This window comes from Harpia harpyja, chromosome 12 (assembly GCF_026419915.1).
Source record: "Harpia harpyja isolate bHarHar1 chromosome 12, bHarHar1 primary haplotype, whole genome shotgun sequence".
Taxonomy (NCBI): Eukaryota; Metazoa; Chordata; class Aves; order Accipitriformes; family Accipitridae; genus Harpia; species Harpia harpyja.
Window position 1 is genome coordinate 291,977 of NC_068951.1, and position 21,851 is coordinate 313,827.

Consider the following 21,851-nt stretch of genomic DNA (forward strand, 5'->3'; position numbering starts at 1 on the left):
CTCCATACGGTCCCATCCCAGTTATTCAGAAGAGAAATTTAATTCCCTTTAAAAGCTAGGAGTAGCTCCTTCCACAGCCAATGCCAGCTTGTAAGTGGCACTGCTGATGGGTCGGTGGAACTGAAAAGCTTCAAAACAGATGTAAAAATTCAAGCAGGTCAACATCGTTAAAGTCATTGTTACAAAAATTCTCTCAGCTGGATTTAACTGGTACCCTTCACAGGAGGACTCAAAGGGATTGAAATTAATTTGCCTCTCAGCAGTAGTTCAGCTATGACAGAGACAAGGGACTCAAGGGCTAATCAAGAGGACATCTGAAGTCAATCAAAGACTGCCATCATTTTCAGGGGACTGTAGGACTGGAATTCTTCAAAAATGGAAAAGTAGACATTTCCATTGCCTGTCCTACGTGTGGACAGAGGACCTTAATCAGTTAACTGGAAGGAACAGAACTTGTTTAGATTCTTTGCTGCTTCTAAAAAAAAAAAAAAAAAATAATACAATACTGTTACTATCAATTTCATGACTGCTGCTGAACCTGCTTCACAAAACCTGCATTTCCACTGAAGTATTAAGTAGACATAACAATTTCTCTTCAGAGAACTGGGTCATATTTCCACCTAAGTTAATTATGCAATGTCTAAAAAGCTTGTTATGATTTTCAGTGATTGCATGTGCACCTACTGAACAAGGGAAAGACACACTAAGCCATCAAATGGGTTTATAATTCTGTAATACAATATGAGAGTATTTCTACATGTCTGCTCCTTGGAAATCAGCACAGCTTGTTTTGGGAAACAATCTCACCTCATTGTCCTCGTGTATTTCAATACTGCCTTGTGCCGGGAACCTTTGTTTTCTTAAAGAGGCTCTATATAATTCACCTGAAAGGAAAAGAGACATAATTGATCATATAAATATTTGGCTGCCTCATCTTTTACAGACTTCTATGGAGGTAAGGCACATTTCTAGTTTCAGGACAGAAAGATCTGTTCACAGGAAATCGTGTGGACAAACAGAACAATAGACAAGGTTTCTTGCAGCCCTACATATTAGAGGCTCTTCTATTCTTAACAGCAACATTTAGAACAGGATTCGGGTCCTTATACAAAGGTGTGTAGGACCAGTACAGCTGCTGTTGGTCATCTGTGCCTTTCTGGAGCAGCAGCAGAAGAGGTTACCTGAGGTTCTGCATCATCTCTCCTTGTCCCCTACAGATATCTTAGATACTCTGGTATGTCTTTAATGGCACTAAACACCTATGTATAGGTAAGTGAATTAAGCCTTTAAAGTTCTCCAAAGACTTTCAGGATTCAGCTCTACCATAAACCTTTGTGACTATCCGGGAAACCCCCAGAAGTAACTGCAGTGCTCCATTACCAGGAAGCAAAATAGGAGTAACAGACCATAGAGCAAAAGACAGTTTTTCCTCAAAAACTCTTGTAACCTGAAAAATAGGAAGCGACATTGCAGAGAAACACAGCGCTTTGCTTAAACCTTTTCACAACAGGATCATGCGTGCAGCATCCTCTGTTATAAACACAACAATGAAAGTCTCCGCATTGACTTCAGAGCATGACCAAAGAGACCCAAGGACCCGCTTGTGACTACTTCTTAGGCAGACTGGCTGGACAGCAACTCATTGTAAGTGGTGGAACATTCACGATAACAGCTTTAAGAACATGAGACTGTCTACTGTCTGGCCTTACGAAGCAAAATTTAGGAAGCATTTCTCTGCAGAGAGAGTGGTCAAACACTGGAACAGGCTTCATAGAGAGGTGGTTGGTGCTCCATGCCTGTCAGTGTTTAAGAGGCATTTGGAAAACGCCCTTAATAATACACTTTAACTTTTGGTCAGCCCTGAAGTGGTCAGGCAGTTGGACTACATGATCATTGTAGGTCCCTTCCAATGGAAAACATTCTATTCTATTCTATAAAACTTCTGAAGATGATATAGCCCTACCCACTTTTTTTTTTTTTCCCCCCACTGTGTTTCTTCAGTCACTGAAAAGAATTGCTACAGAATCTTTCTGGTCTCTTCATAATGCAGTCTTTTTTCTCCAGCTGCATGTGTTAGTTACCTAGGAAACAGCTGTAGGATGACATTTGATTAGCACTGTTGTTGGCTTCATTGTCACATTTATACATGGGGCCAATCTCTTACAAATTAAAGGAACGTTCAATACTCCTGTCTCTTACAGCACTTATGAGACATTGACATCAGAGGAGATGAGCAAAGCTTTGCAAAAAACACACTGAAGCCCACTTACTCACACTTTAGCTTACAGGGCTCTGCAATCAGATCCTGGAACACTGATTTCTCAGGTAAAGAAAGAGGAGGCAAGAAGAAAAACATCAAACTTCTGATTTGCTGCTGTCTCTAAGAGGTATTCTACTGGCCGTTGTGCTTCATTTGTAAACACAAGGACAAGAAAGTGACTGCTGGTAGTCAGCATGGATTTACAAAGGGAAAATCCTGCCTAACCAACCCGATAGCCTTCTATGATGGTGGATGAAGGGAGAGCACTGGATGTTGTTTCTCTCAACTTTAGTAGTGCTTTCAACACTGTCTTCCGTAAGATCCTCATAGAGAAACTGAGAAAGTGCGGACTACATAAGTGGACAGTGGGATGGACTGAAAATTGGCTGGTCCGCCAGGTTTAAAGGGTTGTGATCAGCAGCGCAAAGTCCAGCTAGAAGCCAGTGATCAGTGGTGTACCCCAGTGGTATTACTGGGTCCAGTCCCATTTAGCATCTTTATTAATGACCTAGATGATGGGAGAGAGTGTACTTTCAGCAAGCCTGCAGACAATACAAAACTGCGGGGAGTAGCTGAACCACCAGATGGTTGTGCTGCCATTCAGAAAGATCTCAACAGGCTGGAGAAATGGGTCAAAAGGAATCTCATGAAGTTCAACCAACTGAAATGCAAAGTCCTGCATCTGGGGAGGACTAACCCCACTTAACAGTACAGGCTGGGGAGCAGCTATCTGGAAAGCAGCTTTGCAGAAAAGGACCTGAGGATCCTGGTGGACAACAAATTGACCTGGGCCCAGCAATGTGCCCTTGCAGCAGAGTGCCAGCCACATCCTGGACTGCATTAAGAAGAGTGTCTGTAGGTCAAGGGAGGTGATCATTCCCTTCTACTCAGCACTGGTGAGATGACATCTGCCCTGCTGTGTCCAGTTCTGGGCCCCTTAGTATAAGAAAGACATGGACTCACTGGAGCAAGACCAGCAAAGGGACACAAAGATGATTAAGGGACAGGAGCACCTGACATGAGAAGAGGCTGAGAGAGATGGTACTGTTTGACCTTGAGAACAGAAGGCTTGAGGTATGTGGGGGAATCTTATCAATGTGTATACCTGACGTGAGGAAGTAAGAAGATGGAGCCAGAGTCCTCTTCATAATAGTCAGTGAAAGGACAAGAGGCAATGGGCACAAAGTGAAACACAATAAATTAAATTTAAATATAGGAAAGAAGTTTTTTACTGTGAGAGTGGTCAAACACTGGAATGGGTAAGCCCAGGCGAATTACAGAATCTCCATCCTTGGAGATATTCAAAAGCTGACTGGACGTAGCCCTAAGCATCTGCTGCTCTAAATGACCCTACTTTGAGCAGAGGAGTTGGGCTATAAAACCTCCAGAGGTCCCTTCCAACCTCAGTCATTCTCTGAATTAGGAGACATCGGAACACAACATTTAGGTTTTTCATGGCCTTCAAAACATAGCAGTTCTTTAAAAATCAGTACCTGATGGCCACTATAACCCACAAACCAGATATTTGGTAGGATGGTCTCTTTGAATTTCTAGCAGTATTATGAAAACTCCAGTTTTACAGCACTCAGCTGGCTTTTTTTAAAAGGCGCTAAAAAGAGAGTAGCAAAACTAAAACCTGATGGTTTTCCATTCAGAATTTAAAATGTCTATGATGCGATTGCTTCTGCTACAATCTCAAGTTTCCCAGCAGTGACTTTTTACTTAAGACAGGAAATACATAATGCATACAAGTAAACCTGAGAGGAAGACTTTAACACCTAAAACATTGTCAAGTTGAGTTTATTTGTTTAGTCTGCTAGCAATCTATGAGCCAACCAATATTAAGCTAGGAACAACAAATCAGTTTCCTTTGAAATACTAACTCTAGTGATACCTAGACCAGTAGAGATGCATTCTGCTTTATCTGTTAAATGTGCTCCTATTCATGAGTTTTCCTACTCATTTCACAATGCTTCTTCTTTACCTTACATGCCATTGTTCTCCAGAATATTAATTTCATTTTAAGATACAGAATATTAAAAGCTACAAATTAGTCACCATTTATTAAAATGTGCCAAAATGGCAAAATTGCCATGATTTACTGCTAAGTCCAGCATCTCAACCTCTTCCTAAGTAAAACCACTCTCACATAGTGAGAAGCAACAGAGACCAGCAAAAGTTCTTTATGAGAACTATGGCATGGTCAAACTATGCCAGTCTTTCTTTTAAAAGAAAGCAATTACAAACTAAAAGTGCCAAGCTCTCTTTAGATAACACCTTTTATTCCTATAACTCAGTAGCCTTAAACAGAGAAGCTAAATATTGAAACACCTCACTGAAGGGGGATTACTTCAGCTGAAGTCGTGGCGGTCAGTTCTTTGGGGAGGGCAAATGTGCTTTTCCCTTCTACAGACAGCGATGAAATTCCAGACAAGATGTGAATACTCCTACCTCTGTAACACCTCCTCCTCCCTCTCACGGGGGGAGGAGGCAGCTTTGAAACCCTTCTGAATGTCAACACCAGAAATTTGTCATTTAAAACTTCAGCTGACTGCAGTGTTACAGCCTTAAAATTCTACTCATCTCACAAGGGTTAGCTGTCCTGAGAAAAACTGGGAGGCCTTCCTCCCTCCATGACAGATACAAGTTTTAAGAGTTAATGAGAGAGGATTGTACTAAATAATAATACCAAAGTAGTTCACTGACAGCTTTCTGGACTTAAAACATTTTCCTCTGTTTCTTCCAGCATGTCAGAAGAAAATAAATGCATCACATAATGCTATTGATGACTCAGTTTACTTCCTTTTTTGGCATTCTGAGTTCACACCCTCTTTGTGGTTCCACTCCATTTCACATATGTTTATAGGCAGTCTGCCAGACCCCAGGGTCTGGCCAGGTTATTCTAAAAGTACTGAATTTAGTCCAAAACACATTTCGAACACTCTCTACTCTTCTGCATTAGGACTGAGAGCTAATTCTATAGCAGATTCTACGACTATCATTCCTTATAGCCACTAGAAATTTATTTAACCTCTGTGGCTACATTCCTCCATATTTAAAAGCAAGGTAATTATTCTTGCCTTTCTGGCAGGCAAGGATTTAAAGGATAGTCATTTAATACTTCTGTAAAACAAAACAATACAAGAACAAAAACCAAAACACCAGAAAACAAACCCAACAGCAACAACAAACACTCATAAATCCTGAACTTCCACCAAATGCAATTCTATTCTGGAAGTCTCTGCAATTTAAAGCTGCTTCTAATTAAAAGCGTTGTTTCCAAAAGCCTGTCCAGAAGAGTCACTTTTTTCTGAAGGTCATCACATGAAAAAGTGTCCGTTTTCTAACACCTAAGCTCACAACAGAACTAGTACTACAGAAACATTAGTTTTGTGTCACAAAAAAGGATTATTCAGGGCCATGAGGTGCCAACTTATAGTGAACCACAATATTTATCTTCAAGAGAATACTGAAAAAAGGAAACCCAGGACTCCTGATCACATGCTCACAAACCTCTTCAGTTATCTATACAGCGCAATGCACTAGACAAAATACTTCCTTGGATTATTTATGTGCTGTTCCTTTGAAAACCTTGTTCTAAAGATATGCTTTTAGAAAGCAGAGAGGGTGGTTTGCTTTTTCCCTAATGCATCAAATGCCAGGCTGCAGGATAGCTCCTTACTCACACACACAAAAACATCATAGACAACTGGACACTAGGATTCTGGGCATTGTTTTAATCACAATTTCTATTCTATTGTTAAAGTAGCCCTCTATCATAAAATTTGGCTTCTTTCAAAACTGCTTTCTCACTTTGGCTGAGAAAGAAAAAAAAGCATGATATCAACCTGCAATATTAGAGATTGCAGAAATGATGACACATAGGTCAGTTTAGGGAAGCATACAAGGTATTCTTTTCTTTCAGACATACTAATGTGCACAGTTAACTGTCTTCAGAACACTGCTATGCTGCCAAAAGTTCAGGCTGTAGTAACATTAGAATGTATACCGTCTTGTTTTGAAAATCTGCACCTAGATGTAAAGTTTTAACATACAAAGAATGAGGAGATCTAAACAAATTAAAAAAAGAAAAAAAGGCAAAGGGGAGCCAGGTGGCTTTTTGCTGACTTGCAGCACAAGTCGGAATTTCAGTGGATAGATCTTCAGCATTGTGCTGCCCAAAGAAACAAACTTGCCTGAATTCAAAGCAGTCCCACAGTAGGGAAGGCAGGGGGCTGTGTATTAGGCATGTGGCATTTCAAGAAATTTGCTGATCATACACTTTGGAAGATAATCAGATTTTGGGTCTACATAGGTTCAGCTTCATTGTTTAGGTTAAATATCAAAGACTTAAATAACTGGGGGACCTTCTCTGTCATGATGACAATATAAAGGGTAAGACTATTCAGCAGCTAAAGCTCTGTAGGAGACAGAAACGGACAGCATGACCTACTAGAGAAAATGACAGAAATTTAATTAGGCACTGACATGAAACTCATTACAGAGAAATTATGTGTTTTACTATTTATTGGAAGGGCTTTAATGAGGTAAAATAACAACACGGTTTTGCTGGACCGAACCTCTTTGATGACATTATCAACATTTTACAGATTTTTCCAGCTGTCTTGATTCATACCATCATTATACCAATTCATGTTAATTGTATCATTATGTAAATTACAGTAACAAAAAAGGTACTCAAATCCCACACAGAGTCAGAAACCAGTGGGTTGTAATAGCTTACACTGTAACAGCTAGTGATGCAGTTAGGAAAGGTCAGGGTGGGATAAGATTAAAAACTTTCTGTGCATTTGTTTTGTCTTTTTAATTAACCTGCAAACACACCAGCTACAGTCCGCTAGGGATCTCAAATCTGGCACAAGGAGAGACATAGGAATAGGAGAACATCCTGAAATCTCATTCCTCAAGGAAGTCAGCTCCTCCACAGGCACTCAAACTAACTGATCAGTAGTGGGTAGGTGGCAGTAGTGGCTAGTTCCAACTGCTGTCCTAATGTCCAAGTTTACAAAAGCAACCAGGTCTCCAAACTCACTGAGAGCTTTCAAAAACCCAGCTTTTGTTTTAATGCTTTCCTAGGAGCAAAACACTTGAAAACCTCAATCTAGACACAGTTGCCGAGCCACCCTACACAGCTCTGGCTCATATTAACTGAGCAGAGTGAATTTTTCATGCTGTTGAGTGAAGTTGGCCTAATATCACTGCATTGGTTTCCTGCAGGCTACAAGTCAGAATGCAAATTCCTAGTATCTTTTTTCCCAGATATTCCCTCAGCCCAGGCAGCATGGCAGGATATAAAAGTCACAATCAGTTGTTCTGCTTCTAAGGTGCCATGACCTCCCTCCTCTAAAAGGGTAAATAATCTTGCCTCTGCAGACAGAAGCATCTTTTGCAGAGCTAGTCCAAGACTGTGGAATTAACTCACCTATCACAACACTTTACACCTCTCACTCCCCCTGCAAAACGCTCTGCCTGTCAGAGAACGGAGTTGAATGTACAGTAGCATGGCAATAAAAAAAAAAGTAAAAGAAAAAACAAAACAAAAAGAACAAGAAAAAAATTTCTGCTAAATCACAAAACTATCTTGCACATAAAACTCCACTGAAAAGAGAAAGAAAAAAATGCGTGGCAGATGATGGATTTAAGCTACAACACTTTACCACACTCATAAAGGCAGTCAGTTACAAAGGAAGAAAATAGTGTAAACCCACTTTGGGACAGACTAGTGAAACAAACAAAGAATGAACTACTGGCTAGGATGTAAGGTTTGGATCAAATTTTTGTTTCAATGTATGCTTCTATGGTACCTAAGTGTGGTGGGTTGACCCTGGCTGGATGCCAGGCACCCATCCAGCTGCACTATCACTCCCCCTCCTCAACTGGACAGAGGAGAGAAAATACAGCAAAAGGCTCGTGGGTCAAGACAAGGACGGTGAGGGATTACTCAGCAATTACCATCACGGGCAAAACAGACTCGACTTGGGGAAATTAGTTTCATTGATTACCAATCAAATCAGAGCAGGCTAATGAGAAATAAACCCAAATTTTAGAACACCTTCCCCCCACCCCTCCCTCCTTCCCAGGCACAGCTTCAATCCCAAATTCTCCACCTCCTCCCACAGCGGCGCAGGGGGACGGGGAATGGGAGTTGGGGTCAGTTCATCACACCTGGGCTCTGCCACTCCTTCCTCCTCAGGGGCAGGACTCCTCACACTCTTCCCCTGCTCCAGCATGGGGTCCCTCCCACAGGAGACACATTCACCGCGAACTTCTGCAACATGGGTCCTTCCCACAGGCTACATAGTAGAAATCATGCAAAATTCCTGGATTATTGGTAACAGTGCATTGCACATTGTCAAAGCACATCGTATAATACATACATCACAACAGACCTGTATAGGCTTCCTACCTTACATGGATGCCAGGGTACTCTCACACTTCACTAGCCGTCTGGGTGAATCATATGACATCAAAGAGATCTTGAGTCTAGTTTCTGTCCTGCTCAGCAAGACTCATAGCAGGAGCTCTTGGCCCTCACTACAATCATTATACCACCCTCCTTTCATTGTCCCATATTGTTAAGTACAGTACTCAGAAAATGAGATCTGACCAGTCTACGTGGAGCCATGTATTCTAACATTTCATTTGCCAGAGAAGAAAAACAGGAAATGCACGCAGAACCCTCTCTCTACTTGAAAATCTATCTCAACTAGAATAAGGGTTCTTGTAGGGTGAAAGTGGTGTTACTCAGATCTCACCTTCCCTAAGCCTGAGCTGTCCTTTTCTAGATTATGCACTGGAATCTTAAAACACAGAAAATCAATACACAAAACCAACAAGCAGGAATACAAATGAAATACAGATAAAGGTTTTGCATATCATCAGAATGCTTTTACATGTTACAGAAGCTAACCCTTAGTACCCAGTAATTCTCCCACACTACAAGAACACTGCTGACAAATGCTAAGAAAGTAATTACTGTCTAGCTATTCAAAACCTCACTAGTCTACTGATTAACAAATGTATGGTCAAAAATTACTTTTTAGAAGCACAACTCTGCCTATTCTTTATTCAGAAATATGCAGATATTTATTAGCTCTCAAATCTTTATTGCTTCTCCAATAGCAGAAAGTTTCAAAACCACACACTGAATGCAGGGGGGAGTAATTCTGCTATCCTAATTCAGCATTCTGGAAAGCAGCAGCTGAAATAGGGAAAGAGGAAGGAGTACTTTCATTAAAATAACAACAATAATTTTTAAAATGTTCAATTGCCCATTTCCTCCCCAGGGAAATTTCTTGACATTTTAATATAAACTCTGCTCAGCAGTTGTAATCCAGGCTCTGACAAATGCCTTTCATAACTTTCTACAGGTTTGTAGTCCGGTATTAGCAACAGAAGTATGAGTTGAGAGAACAAAATGAATGCTATTATATTCCAGCTGCAACAAGTCAAATGAAAAGAATACATAGCTCTCATTCTCTTTGGGGGGAGAGAAAGCAAGAGAGGGAGGCTGAAGCCTTGGAGAAAGAGTAAACCCCCTCAACCCAATCTGAAAACTGAAACCAGAAAATCCCATGTCTGGATGAAAATCTGAGACAAAATAGCATCCTGGGGACACATCCTGTAATCTGGGGCTAACTTGGCCAACCTGGAATACCTGGTAACCTTAATTAAAACAGGTGGCCAAATGTAAGTACTGTGAATAATTTGATTTAGCTGAGATCATAGTAGGTGCTCAACTATCATGTGGAAATGGTGACCTCATTATTAAACAACTATGTCAACAGTATGAATTTTAAAAGTTCTATCTTTTAGGAGATTATCAATTGATACCATTTAAAACATAAGGCTGCATTACGAAAAAACAGCAGGAACTACTAAGCTTTTTTTCTCAGGGTGGCCACTGGACCATGTACCAGCTCACTGAGAACTACCCTAAGCAGTTAAATGGCTCTTAGCAATATGCAGTACCAAAACAAATTAAAGTGAAGGAGGTGAGTAAAAACAGAAACTGACACTTACCCTATTGCTGATTGGATGCTGAACTATAAGGAAGACAGCTCACAGTCCTAAATTAAGGGCAACCACATTACAGAAATTATACTGCTTTTCAGTCTATCAGTCAGTATTCAGGAACAGTGGCTACTATCCGAGCCAACTGAAGAGATGTACCAAGTATTTTTGGAGACAGAAACACAGACTGCTACCACAGATACCAATGAGCCAGCACCTCCGGCAGGGATTGTTTTGGACTCAAATTCCCACGGGAATTGGTGTATGTTGCACATGTTCATCAGTAACATACAGAGACGCCAAGCAAGCTGTGGGTCTATAGCCTTGCCTGAAATAACTCATTGCCCAAACAGTGTCTTCATGTGGAGTACATCAGATCTCAAGATCAGCCATCAGCATGAGAGGAGAGCCAGATGAAAGGAAAAGCTCAGACAGTGATTCAACACCCCAAATCAGCCATGAAAAGCATCAGTTCAATCCATGACAAAAAAATGAGTAAAATAAGTACCCTGAATCTAGGAGAAAAGAATTCACATGATCATTCCCAAACTTCTGAGAACATGAGGTACAGTTCAAACCTGCACTAAGAATCAATCCAGGTCCTCTTTTTTTTTTTCCTAGATCATTTCAAACATCCTTAGTATTTTGCCATGTTAATTAGGGAGGAATTTAGAGTAAAAACAAGAGAACTTGCTTTAGGTGCAAAGCATAAGGTGGTGATAGTTCCCAAAGAAAACTACTATTTCCATTATCCCACTTCCATGAGAAATTATGCCATTTCTTGCCATCTGCTGTGCTATTACTAGCTGTTTATAATGACAAATCCGTCATGAGAAGTATGCTCACATGAAGGCTGTAACATATGCTTTCTATTAACAAATGATAAAGAATATTGTAATACACTGCAGATGCAGTTTCACAAACTGCACTGTTTGAGGAAAATAACGGCACACATGACTGAGCCCAATCCTGTTCTGGAAGACACAACATCAGCTAGTGCCTGTGTTAACTTCCACACTGTTTCTTCATTGAATGAGTCTTACACACACATGCTACCAGATCTTGTACATGACTACTATGGAGCACTGGAGTAGAAGCAACACACAGGGTTTAGCTAAGGATCTAGGCTGCAAGTGTTCCTCAGCTCCAGATCCAGTTCTCCAACCAGGCTAGATGAGCTGGCCAAAGCATGATTTCCAAAGGGGAAGGGGTTGGCACAGAGTGACAGCACGTGCTTATGAACATAGTTGCAGGAATAGCGAAGAGACTTTTCATTGTGAACTCAATGAGGGCAACCGACAATTGTTCCCAGAGAGAACTGTGATGAAAGAAAACACCCTCATTACACCACTCATTTCTGTAAGCCGATTTGCTCTCTTTAGCAAAGCAATGCAAAAGCACAGCAAGATCAACAGCACAGTGACACATGTTTTCAACTCTTCAAAGTGGGGCACCAGCAGCAAAGGAACCCTAGCAATGCCAAGCATGACACTACTTTTAATTCCTACAGCACTCAGAAACTTCAACAGCATACCTCTCTAAGCAGAGATGCGAAAAGGAAGTCCAGAGCACAAAGCACTGAAGGCTTCTACACTTCAAATCAAGCCACGCTGTACTGTCCTGTATGAGCTATCATGTATACCAGCAGGTTCACCCTCCAATATTCCACCTCTGCCAGCCTAGACAATGCTATAAGGCACTATCTAATGCATTAAATAATGTTACACGCGCTTTCTTTGTACATTTTCCTAATCCACATTAAAAATAAATACATTTAAAACAAAACTCAAAAGAATCCTCATCCCTCCACACCCATCTCCCTTCTCAACAAAACACCAGACCTGTGTTGGTTAAAATTTCTATTCTATTATTATCTCTAGTTGTTGAACAGCCTCGGTACAAAGAAAAATGGTAAGAACTTCAACTCACGTTGCTTTTCCTGTAGAAAGCCAGATGAGCAAAATGCAGACTCTTCACCTGCAAAAGGAAAAAGCCACAATATGAAACATGATTGCTTTACATAAACACCAAGCTCTTTACTTTTTCTACTGTATTACAGTAAATATTTTGCAATTGACCACTACCTTGATTTCTAAAACTCCCATTGGCTTCAGTGGGAACAGCTCAGCATACGACACACTTGAAAACTGCTCTAATTTATTCATCAAAATGGTTAGTCTAGAAGCCAGATTTTACTCTTCATTTCAAGAAAGGCATCATAACCAATAAAACTGTAGCTAGGAATCTATTTGATTACCTGTAGCATTACCCACTGAATCTCTAAATAACTAAGAATTAGCATAGCTTATTTAGCAACAGAAAATAGATTCTTATTCCAAATATTTAGTTAGCAGTGTTTTCAAGAATGTCTCTGTCCTTCCATTCCCTCCCACAGTCCACCTGTCCAAGGGAAGTTGCCAGTCCAAAAGGATTTTCTCAGATCTAAATACAAAAACTAAAATACAGAGACACAAGGATACAGGAATAGAAGGGCCCTTCATTAGTTTGTGCGTATAGATAAAGGCGTCCTACAGCACTCAAGCCATTTCTACCACGGAGGGCAAACACCTTTGCCATCATTCCACCACTACAGAAATGAAAGCCCAATGGTCCAGCCCATAGCTACCATCAGAGCTAGCATGGGAACACAGATCTCTCCATCCCTTCTTTAGATTCCTTATTCATAGGCCTAGGCAAAATTTACCCTTTTACCTGGAGCCTACCTACCATCTGAGTACATTCAAACAAGCGATAGAGGCGGCACTCTTCTGCTGAGACACAGTCTGAGTAAACAACAGAGGCAACATTATGTTCTATGTATTTGGAAACAAAGACCAGACTGGTCAAATGACAAGGACCAGAGAAGCTGGTGGCACTCCATGATACGCAAATAAAACAGCACACATGTTGCAATCGCCTGCCCACTGATTTTCTTGTGTTCAGTGAAAGCTTCTGCCCAGTGCCTTAAGACTATAAAACTTGTATGCACCGTTCCTCATCTCATGAATTAAAAAATGCTGTTACACTAAACCCCAGTAGGGTTTATATATAATAAATAATAATAATTTTTAACTCCTCTGGTGGATGCAGCATAAGAGGTCTGCCACAATTCCCTTTTTCTTCAGATGCTCCAGCTATCACAATTGATAACTTGGCTTTTAAAGGGAGTAAAAAGAAGAGAAAAAGTGACAGGCTCTACAATATACAGCATAGAAATCTGCTTTTCTCCATTCTTTGTGCTGAAACTGCAAGCAAAGAGACCACCTCGCTACCTGACTTTTGAGGAATGAAAATTATTTGAATTAGCCATTTCCCAAACTTCACATACAATCTTTTTTATTTTCAGTTCCTCACCAGGGCAATTCACTGACTGTTGTTCTGCCAAAGAGCTTGGGTCACAACTGTTACCTGCTTTCAGCTTATTAGGGAAGACGTATTATCTGCAGTACCTCACAGGGAGAGTAATTGTTGAGGCAAAGCAGCTATCAGTCATTGCCTTGGGAAGAACCTGTGAAGCTCTCAGGAATGTGAGAGCTAAAAGCAAAAACCAGGCCTCTGTGTCAAGAGCACAGACCAGCCTTCTGAAGTGCTTGTATACACAATTCTATGAATTACAACATGACCGGAAAACAACGAGTTGCATGAAGAAAACTCCTTCCCATGACAGCTTTAAATGGCTGTGCAGATCGAAATTCTCCATCTCAAAAGAACAGCTCTTGATGGAAAGTGAAGCCATTTTCACTACAGAATTGAAGCTCATTTTTATTTGGTAGGTTTCAAAAACAGACAATTACTTTTTTTAAAGCTTTACTAACAAATTTCAACTTTGAATATAAGTTTTTAACATCTAGATTTAGGTCTTTTGGTATGTGTTACTGTCAAACAAAAACATGAAGGCAAAACAAAAACACCAGAAAGAAAACACTTGGGTTTAGATACTAAACAGTATATAAAAGTCAACAAATTCAAGATCTGCTCCATGTTTTCATGCATGTTTTCCAGTTCTTTTTCTGTAAAAAGCTCTCATCACATTCATGCCACTGCCTTGTGCAGGATATGGTGAATGACAATCACTGTGGAGGCACAGCACATACTGTTAAAAAGCAAGCGCAGCAAGGAAATGCAATAGAGGGGGGACAGATATTTCTCAAAGTTTTTTAAATTGCAGGGGTTTTGGCAGGGATAGAGTTAAATTTCTTCACAGTATCTTGTATAGTGCTATGTTTTGGATTTCTGATGAAAACAGTGTTGATAATGTCTTTCAGCCACAGGTTTCTAGACTTAAGTTCTCTTCTCATTTCTTCCTCCTTCTCATGAGTGAAATGTTCTCCAGCTTCAGGATACATGCCACAGCACAGACTACAATGCAAGTCTAAAGGCCCCCTTAAATCACATCGTTTCTCTTCACATAGTCATCCCTCAAGAGGTTCAAGGAATATGAACCTAGACTGAAATGCAGTCCTGGCATATTTGAAGTTACCCTTCTGAAGACATTTACTCTGATATGATGGGAAAAACATGGGGGGAAAAAACTTGATGTGAAAATGTCGAGCCTGATTAACCACTTGAGGGCATTCTACTTCATCTGTATAACTATGGTCCTTGAAAACTAGACTACTAAAGCACTGAGATGTTAGTCCCACATTTAGAGACAAATTCTTGGAGACAGCTTAGTTTATGAGAAGTCTCACCAAATTCAAAGAATCTGATCAAAAGAAGTCATGCTAGTGAAATTAAGGCAGTAGGAACTCTATGCTCTTAAGGAGTGTTAACTGTTTGTCAGAGGGGTCCAGATATTTTCATCATACAGTAACTTCCACAGACTCTGCAAAAAAAAAGCCACTTCTCTGGCCTGGAACTAAAAGATGATCTGCAATTACTCTAGTTGCATGCTACCAGCTACTGCAATCCTACAAAAAAAATTGGCAAGCAGTTTTCTGGACAGTGTTGAAACCAGAATAGAATCCACCTTACTTTCCCACAAAGGACTGGTAACCCAATAGAAACAAACATTACCTATTCACCAGAGAAAGTAGCTGCAGGTAGAAACAAGATTCACTAAGTTACCTTTAGCGTCATGCTCTGGTACATAGTCATTACACACACATGCATCTTTGCAGATCTGTGCTCCTGAGATGTCAGAGGGCATTTTGTACAACTCCTGTCTCTTGTTTTGCTCTCCCCTGGGATTACATTGCTAATGAGATCAGCATCAAATGACAGCACAGCAGAACAGAGTTGCGTGCCTCAGCACCAGTGAGATATTAGGGCGATCCTTCTTTGCCTTCTTCCCCACATATCCAGTCTTGCAGCATTAGCTACTGCAGTGCCAGTAGGCTTTATGGTATACATGACTTTCTCTTTCTCTGAATTCATTTAACAACATAACCATACCACTGGAACAAACAATGTTCATGCTCCACTTTAGAACGTGGCTTTTGCCCCAGCAAGAATACTGTGAAATTTAACTTCTGAATAGAAAAATCTGTTCTGTTAATATTTTTTTTAGATGCTCACTGGTATGAGCACAATTATGTCAAACCTGGGAAAGCAGGGGGAGAGGAAAGGAGGTAATATACCTACAGATGGTATGACCCTCTCGATGGGAACAGCAGCCAGGGAAACTCTAGGCCCAATGAAACTGATGCATGAACACATGCTGTTTTCAGCGTGTGGACTGGATCGCAATACAGGTCAAAAAAGGAAAAGGGAATCTGCGGAGGGACTGCAAGGAAAGCAGTAGTCTCTGCAGCAGGACTCAGCTCTCAGCTAAAAAATATTTTAGCGGCTAGTTTAAGCTTCCTCCATTTTGCATGCATTTGCTGAGCTGTATTTGAGAACATACAGCATCACAAAATTAAATGGTGGCAGTTACAGAACACTGGTAACCTGCCCTAGTGTAAACTGCTACCATGGACGATTTGCAGAAAACCAATTCACTGCTTCTCTCTACTACAATTAAATCTGTTCTTTATACAAGCCATCTGATGTGTTTTGGAAAGCTGCTGACTACTCTAGTTTCCATCGTTCCCTTCCACTGTTCACTAAGCCAAATTTTCTGTTTGCCATTCTTCACATTATTAGGCAGTAGCAGATGCTACTGCAATAAATTTAATAGCAGCATAAACACTACAGTCAGCTATGTACAAACACCCTTTAATTAATTATATAACTCTAGGAGGACATGACAAGGAGGGGGAGATCACATGCTACTGAGGGGAAGGAAGAGAGCAGTTTGTTTACACAGAACATTCAGGGTGGACAAAATTAGGCAAGGCAGCCTTCAGATGAGAGAGAGAGAGAAACACTAGTACAAGGTAAAAATCACTATACTGAAAGCAGAGTCATGAGGTATGAGTAGTAGAGAGTAGTCAGAGATTCTTCTGTTAATTGTTTTGATCATCACATAATGTTGGAGAACCTTTGAGATGCATGGCCGATGTAGCAAAGGAGACTGAATCAGTGAGCCAATGAAAAATGAGACCAGACGAAGAGCTTGCTAAAAACATCTTTGTGCGCACCCAGTCTTGCACAGAAACACTAGTTTTCTGTAGGAGTTTAATGGATCCAACTGAACATAGTTCATGATTTCAGATACCATGGGTTAGTATCCACATCACAACTGACAAGTATCCTAACGAAAAGTCTAAACCATTCAATGCAAAAAATTAACCATTCCCATTTAAGTGGAAAATGCTAATTCACAGCCAAGTTGGCATATCTGCAACATTTTCTCTTTATTCTCGACCTAATCATCAAATCTAACTTTTTTTTTAAATATTAGAAATACAAAATTCAACAAAACAATTAAGACCCACATATAATTACGCTGAAAAAAAAATTAGTTGATTCCATCTCTACAGGAAGGAAACAAGTGAGAAGGAAATATATATATTTCACATTATTATACAAGGAAATTATACAAATTATACAAGGAAAGCAAACAAGAGAGAAAAAAATTATACACTCCAATCTTGCCTGAAAAAGCTGACCTTAAAAATCAAATTAACAGCTGCCTTCCTTCTATACTCTGCAGTTAACTCAGGGCTGATTGCTAGCACCTTGGTGGTTTTCCTTGCCAAAGGTGTATTTAACCATTGCACAGGGAGCTGCAGGCTCTGCTTTACTCCTAACCAAGCACTATATGTACAGATTTAAACACTGTATGAGCTTTATTACTGACTTAATGAGATGAATTTTATTTCACGAGAAACAAGAGATGGTTTCCAGACTACAAAGTTTTTCTCCTTCTGCAAAAACATCAATCTGGAGAGGGATGTAGCTAAACTCTCCTCTAACACTTAGGACTTGTACCTACTTCGCAACAATTCGGTTTAAAGTTTGATAAAGACAAATCTCCTGAAGTTGATGAATTACTTCTCTCTCATGTTAATATTTCTCCATAATACATGACTGGTTAGACTCTTAATTTGATGGAAAGATAAAGCAATACTGTTCCACAGCCAAATTAAGAACTGCTTATGCCCTAATAAGTAATAAAATAGTAATTACTTTCTCATTCACCTCCCTATCTCTACCTTCCACTGTGGGGTGAGATTAGGGTAAATTTTTCTAGCAGCTGTCAGTGTATCCTACCCTTCTGCCTGGTGTTGTCTCGCCCTGTGCTGCATCACGTTAGTCTAACCAGAGATTCAAGAGGTCTGGGACAAGGACAAAGGCATTTTCATAAGTTCTTAATGCTCTTGAATGCCTAATACAATTTATGGGAGCTCAGTGCACTTTGAAAAGCTAGCCCTTGTGAACAGTCTACTCAAAACCAAACCAAACCAAACTTTCTCAAAACAGAACAGGAATCACTGTCATCGAGTTAAGTCTTTACAGCAGCCTTGTGCACCCAAGGCAACAGAAAAGATGAATTCCAAGTAGTGCAACAAAAGCTATCATGAATCCTAGGGCTTTAGAATTGCAATGGCAGCACCAAACACAAGGGTGCCCAATGTACTATTGTAGAAGTAGCCAGTGACTGACCATCCCTTCCAGACAGATTCTGCTCTCCGTTTTACTGCTGCAAGTCTAGTTTCTTCAGCAGAGTAACTCTTTACAGTAGTCTTTGCAAAGGATCAAAAGGTACTTGCATCAAAAGGCGCTGCAATTGAGAGATGACTGCTGCACATTTTATGGAAGTATAAAAATGCTGTAGTAATGCTTGTTTCAAATTAGCGTGAAATACAATAGTATAATTGGACAACGCTCTTAGTCATAGAATCATAGAATGGTTTTGGTTGGAAGGGACCTTAAAGATCACCTAGTTCCAACCCTTCTGCCATGTAGTCATGTGGTTTAGTTTTAGGTAGTCCTGTGAGGAGCAGGGAGTTGGACTTGATGATCCTTATGGGTCCCTTCCAACTTGAGATATTCTATGATTCTATGAATTAGCTTACTCCACAAATGTGTATTAAACTTAATCTTAACCAAAAACATTGTTCTAGTCTTCCAGTTCTGTTCAGTGTCTTGTGGACATTATGGCAGGAGAACAGAGATAGCAGTTGAAGGAATTAACAGGAAATTGCCCCTGCCATCTCTTAGAAATGTGCTGCTTCACATGTAAAACAGGGGGGGGGGGTTTCCCTTATGCTAGATGGAAAAAGATGAGATCTGAAATATATGGTATCAGAGAGTAAAAAAAAAAAAAAAAAAAAAAAAAATCATCACTCAGTGATGTATCTACTGCACTCAAGATCTCATGAAATATTTTTTTAAAGGGGAGTTACAAAGAATAGCTAGAGTGGTGGGGAGTCATAAGTGCACACCGTGAATTCAACAGAATTTTATAGTCTACCATTCATAAGCCACAGTGTTTGGAGAACAATTCTTTGTAAGTTTTAAACTAAGAAGCACAGAAGCTGCCATTTTAAAAATCAGTAGGAATTGCACAGCTCAATCCTAGGTGGTGTGGAAAGGGCAGGAATCACAGGTTTCTATACACAGACCTAACACAACTCGCCCAACAGAAGCACCTCCCAGCTCCAAACTACTACCTTGTAATGGGCTGGATGTGAAGAATAAAAGTTTAATCTAAATCAACAATTCAAATGAGTCCCAGAAAGAGAGCGATATTACTGTCAGCACTATTTTCCAGATAGACAATCAATACATTAAAAGATTAAAAGATCTGAGTAACCTGGTCTTGCACAATGGGACCAAGAAAGGCCTTTCACTCACCTGATATGAAAATTTCCAGTTGTGAAAGCTGATCATGTCCATCTATTTTGCTGGTTACCAGTAAAGCAATCCATCAGTCTGTACGTGTGGCATATGAAGCACAGGAAAAGTGAATTTCACAGGTATTGTACAGTCAGTTATGTTTTAAACAACTACAAAGTAAATTGCATTTTGTCAATTGCCTACCTGAGAATTCATCCTCATTTGAAGCATTTTAATTCAATTAGCTGGATTTGCAGAGTAAAATAGTAGCATATTACTGACAAAATTGACTAATGGCTCTTAAAATTTAATTAGGGTGTACTAAATCAATAGTCATCCTTTGTGGCAAGCTGTGTTACAGAAATTACTTTGTTATTTGTTTGCTTGCTTACTTTATGTTCTACAAAAATACCACTAATGCCAGCCTTTTTTTTTTTTTTTTTTAATTTTATAAAGATCTTCATATTGCAGAAAGAAGGTTGCAAGCCCAGGCTATGCAGCAGATTTTAGAATGTCTTCTTGCCTCCAGGCATCAGAAGCATATTGACAATTCCAATCCTATCAATTTAAGGATGCTGTGATCGGGGAACTAAAGATGACTGCCTTAAGCCTGTTGTACAAATTAAGTTTCAAAATAAAGAAAGAGTCAAGGTTAATTGGGCTTTTGCCTGTTTCACTTTTTTGTGTGTGTGCATTTGTGGGTTTTTTAATGTTTACATTTTAGAAAATGCAAAAGTATTAAAACCAAAACTATCCACAGAAATGTCACTTTTTTTTTCCAAGGAAGACTTCAAAAGAGACAAACTCACTGCAAAACGGCCAACAGACAAGCATTTATGGAACCCTTCTAAAAGAAGCCCAAGTTCAAGCCCCTGCTGCAAATCTGGTAGAACTGAAATTTAAACCGTTTTACAGAAAAGTAAAGTAATTGTATTGGATTTATGTAGCAAGGTCTTGGTAGCAGGGGGCTATATGGGTGGCTTCTGTGAGAAGACAAAAGGAGCTGTCCCCATGTCCAAGAGAGCCAGCTCCAGCCAGCCCCAAGACGGACCCACTGCTGCCCAAAGCTGAGCCCATCAGTGATGCTGGTAATGCCTCTGTGATAACATATTTAAGAAGGGGTAAAAAGCACTGTGCAACAGGTGTGAAAGAGAGGACTGAGAACATGTAAGAGAAACAACTATGCAGACACCAACGTCAGTGAAGAAGGATGATGAGGAGAAGGTGCTCTATGCTCCAGAGCAGAGATTCCCCTGCGGCCCATAGAGGAGACCATGGTGACCCAGGTTGTCCCCCTGCAGCCCATGGAGGACCACAGTGGAGCAGATATCCACCTGCTGCCCGTGGAGGACCTCATGTTGGAACAGATGGATGTGCCTTGAAGGAAGCTGCAACCCATGGAAAGCCCATACTGGAGCAGCCTCCAGCCCCCTGGAGAGAGTAGCCCACACTGGAGCAGGTTTTCTGGCAGGACTTGTGGCCATGGGGGACCCACGCTGAAGCAGTCCCTTCCTGAACGACTGCACCTTGTGGAAAGGACCCACGCTGGAGCAGGCTCCTGGCAGGACCTGTGGCCCCGTGGAGAGAGGAGCCCACGCTGGAGCAGGTTTGCTGGTAGGACTTGTGACCCCGCAGGGGACCCACACTGGAGCAGTGTGCTCCTGAAGGACTGCAGCCCGTGGAAGGGACACATGCTGGAGCAGTTCATGAAGAACTGCAGCCCCTGGGAAGGACTCATGCTGGAGCAGTTTGTGAAGAACTGTCTCTCATGGGAGGAACCCCATGCTGGAGCAGAGGAAGAGTGTGAGGAGTCCTGCCCCTGAGGAGGAAGGAGTGCCAGTGCCAAGGTGTGATGAACTGACCCCAACTCCCATTCCCCGTCCCCCTGTGCCACTGCAGGGGGAGGTGGAAAATTTGGGATTGAAGCTGTGCCTGGGAAGGAGGGAGGGGTGGGGGGAAAGGTGTTCTAAAATTTGGGTTTATTTCTCATTAGCCTACTCTGATTTGATTGGTAATCAATGAAACTAATTTCCCCAAGTCGAGTCTGTTTTGCCCATGATGGTAATTGCTGAGTAATCTCTCACTGTCCTTATCTCGACTTATGAGCCTTTTGTTATATTTTCTCTCCTCTGTCCAGCTGAGGAGGGGGAGTGATAGAGCAGCTTTGGTGGGCACCTGGCATCCAGCCAGGGTCAACCCACCACATGTTTTATTTCTCACTAGCCTACTCTGTTATAATTAATTGGCAATAAATTAAATTAATTTCCCCAAGTTGAGTCTGTTTTGCCTGTGATGGTAATTGGTAAGTAACCTCCATGCCCTTATCTCAACCCATGAGCTTTTCATTGTATTTTCTCCCCCTGTTCTGCTGAGAAGCGGGAGTGATAAAGCG

At 40.8% G+C, this 21,851-nt stretch overlaps 1 protein-coding gene across 3 annotated transcripts in view; it reads right to left on the reverse strand.

Moving 5' to 3' along the window:
* Nucleotides 1-21,851, reverse strand: part of PITPNM3 (PITPNM family member 3) — a 140,560-nt gene that overhangs the window by 55,957 nt on the left and 62,752 nt on the right. For 2 of the 3 annotated variants that reach the window (XM_052803868.1, XM_052803867.1), the window contains exons 4-5: nt 12,224-12,271; nt 808-884 (exon numbers count right to left, since the gene is read on the reverse strand). In XM_052803868.1, the coding sequence (XP_052659828.1) occupies nt 808-884; nt 12,224-12,271 (125 nt within the window). The remainder of the gene's footprint in view (nt 1-807; nt 885-12,223; nt 12,272-21,851) is intronic. The other variant, XM_052803869.1, reaches the window with a different exon arrangement.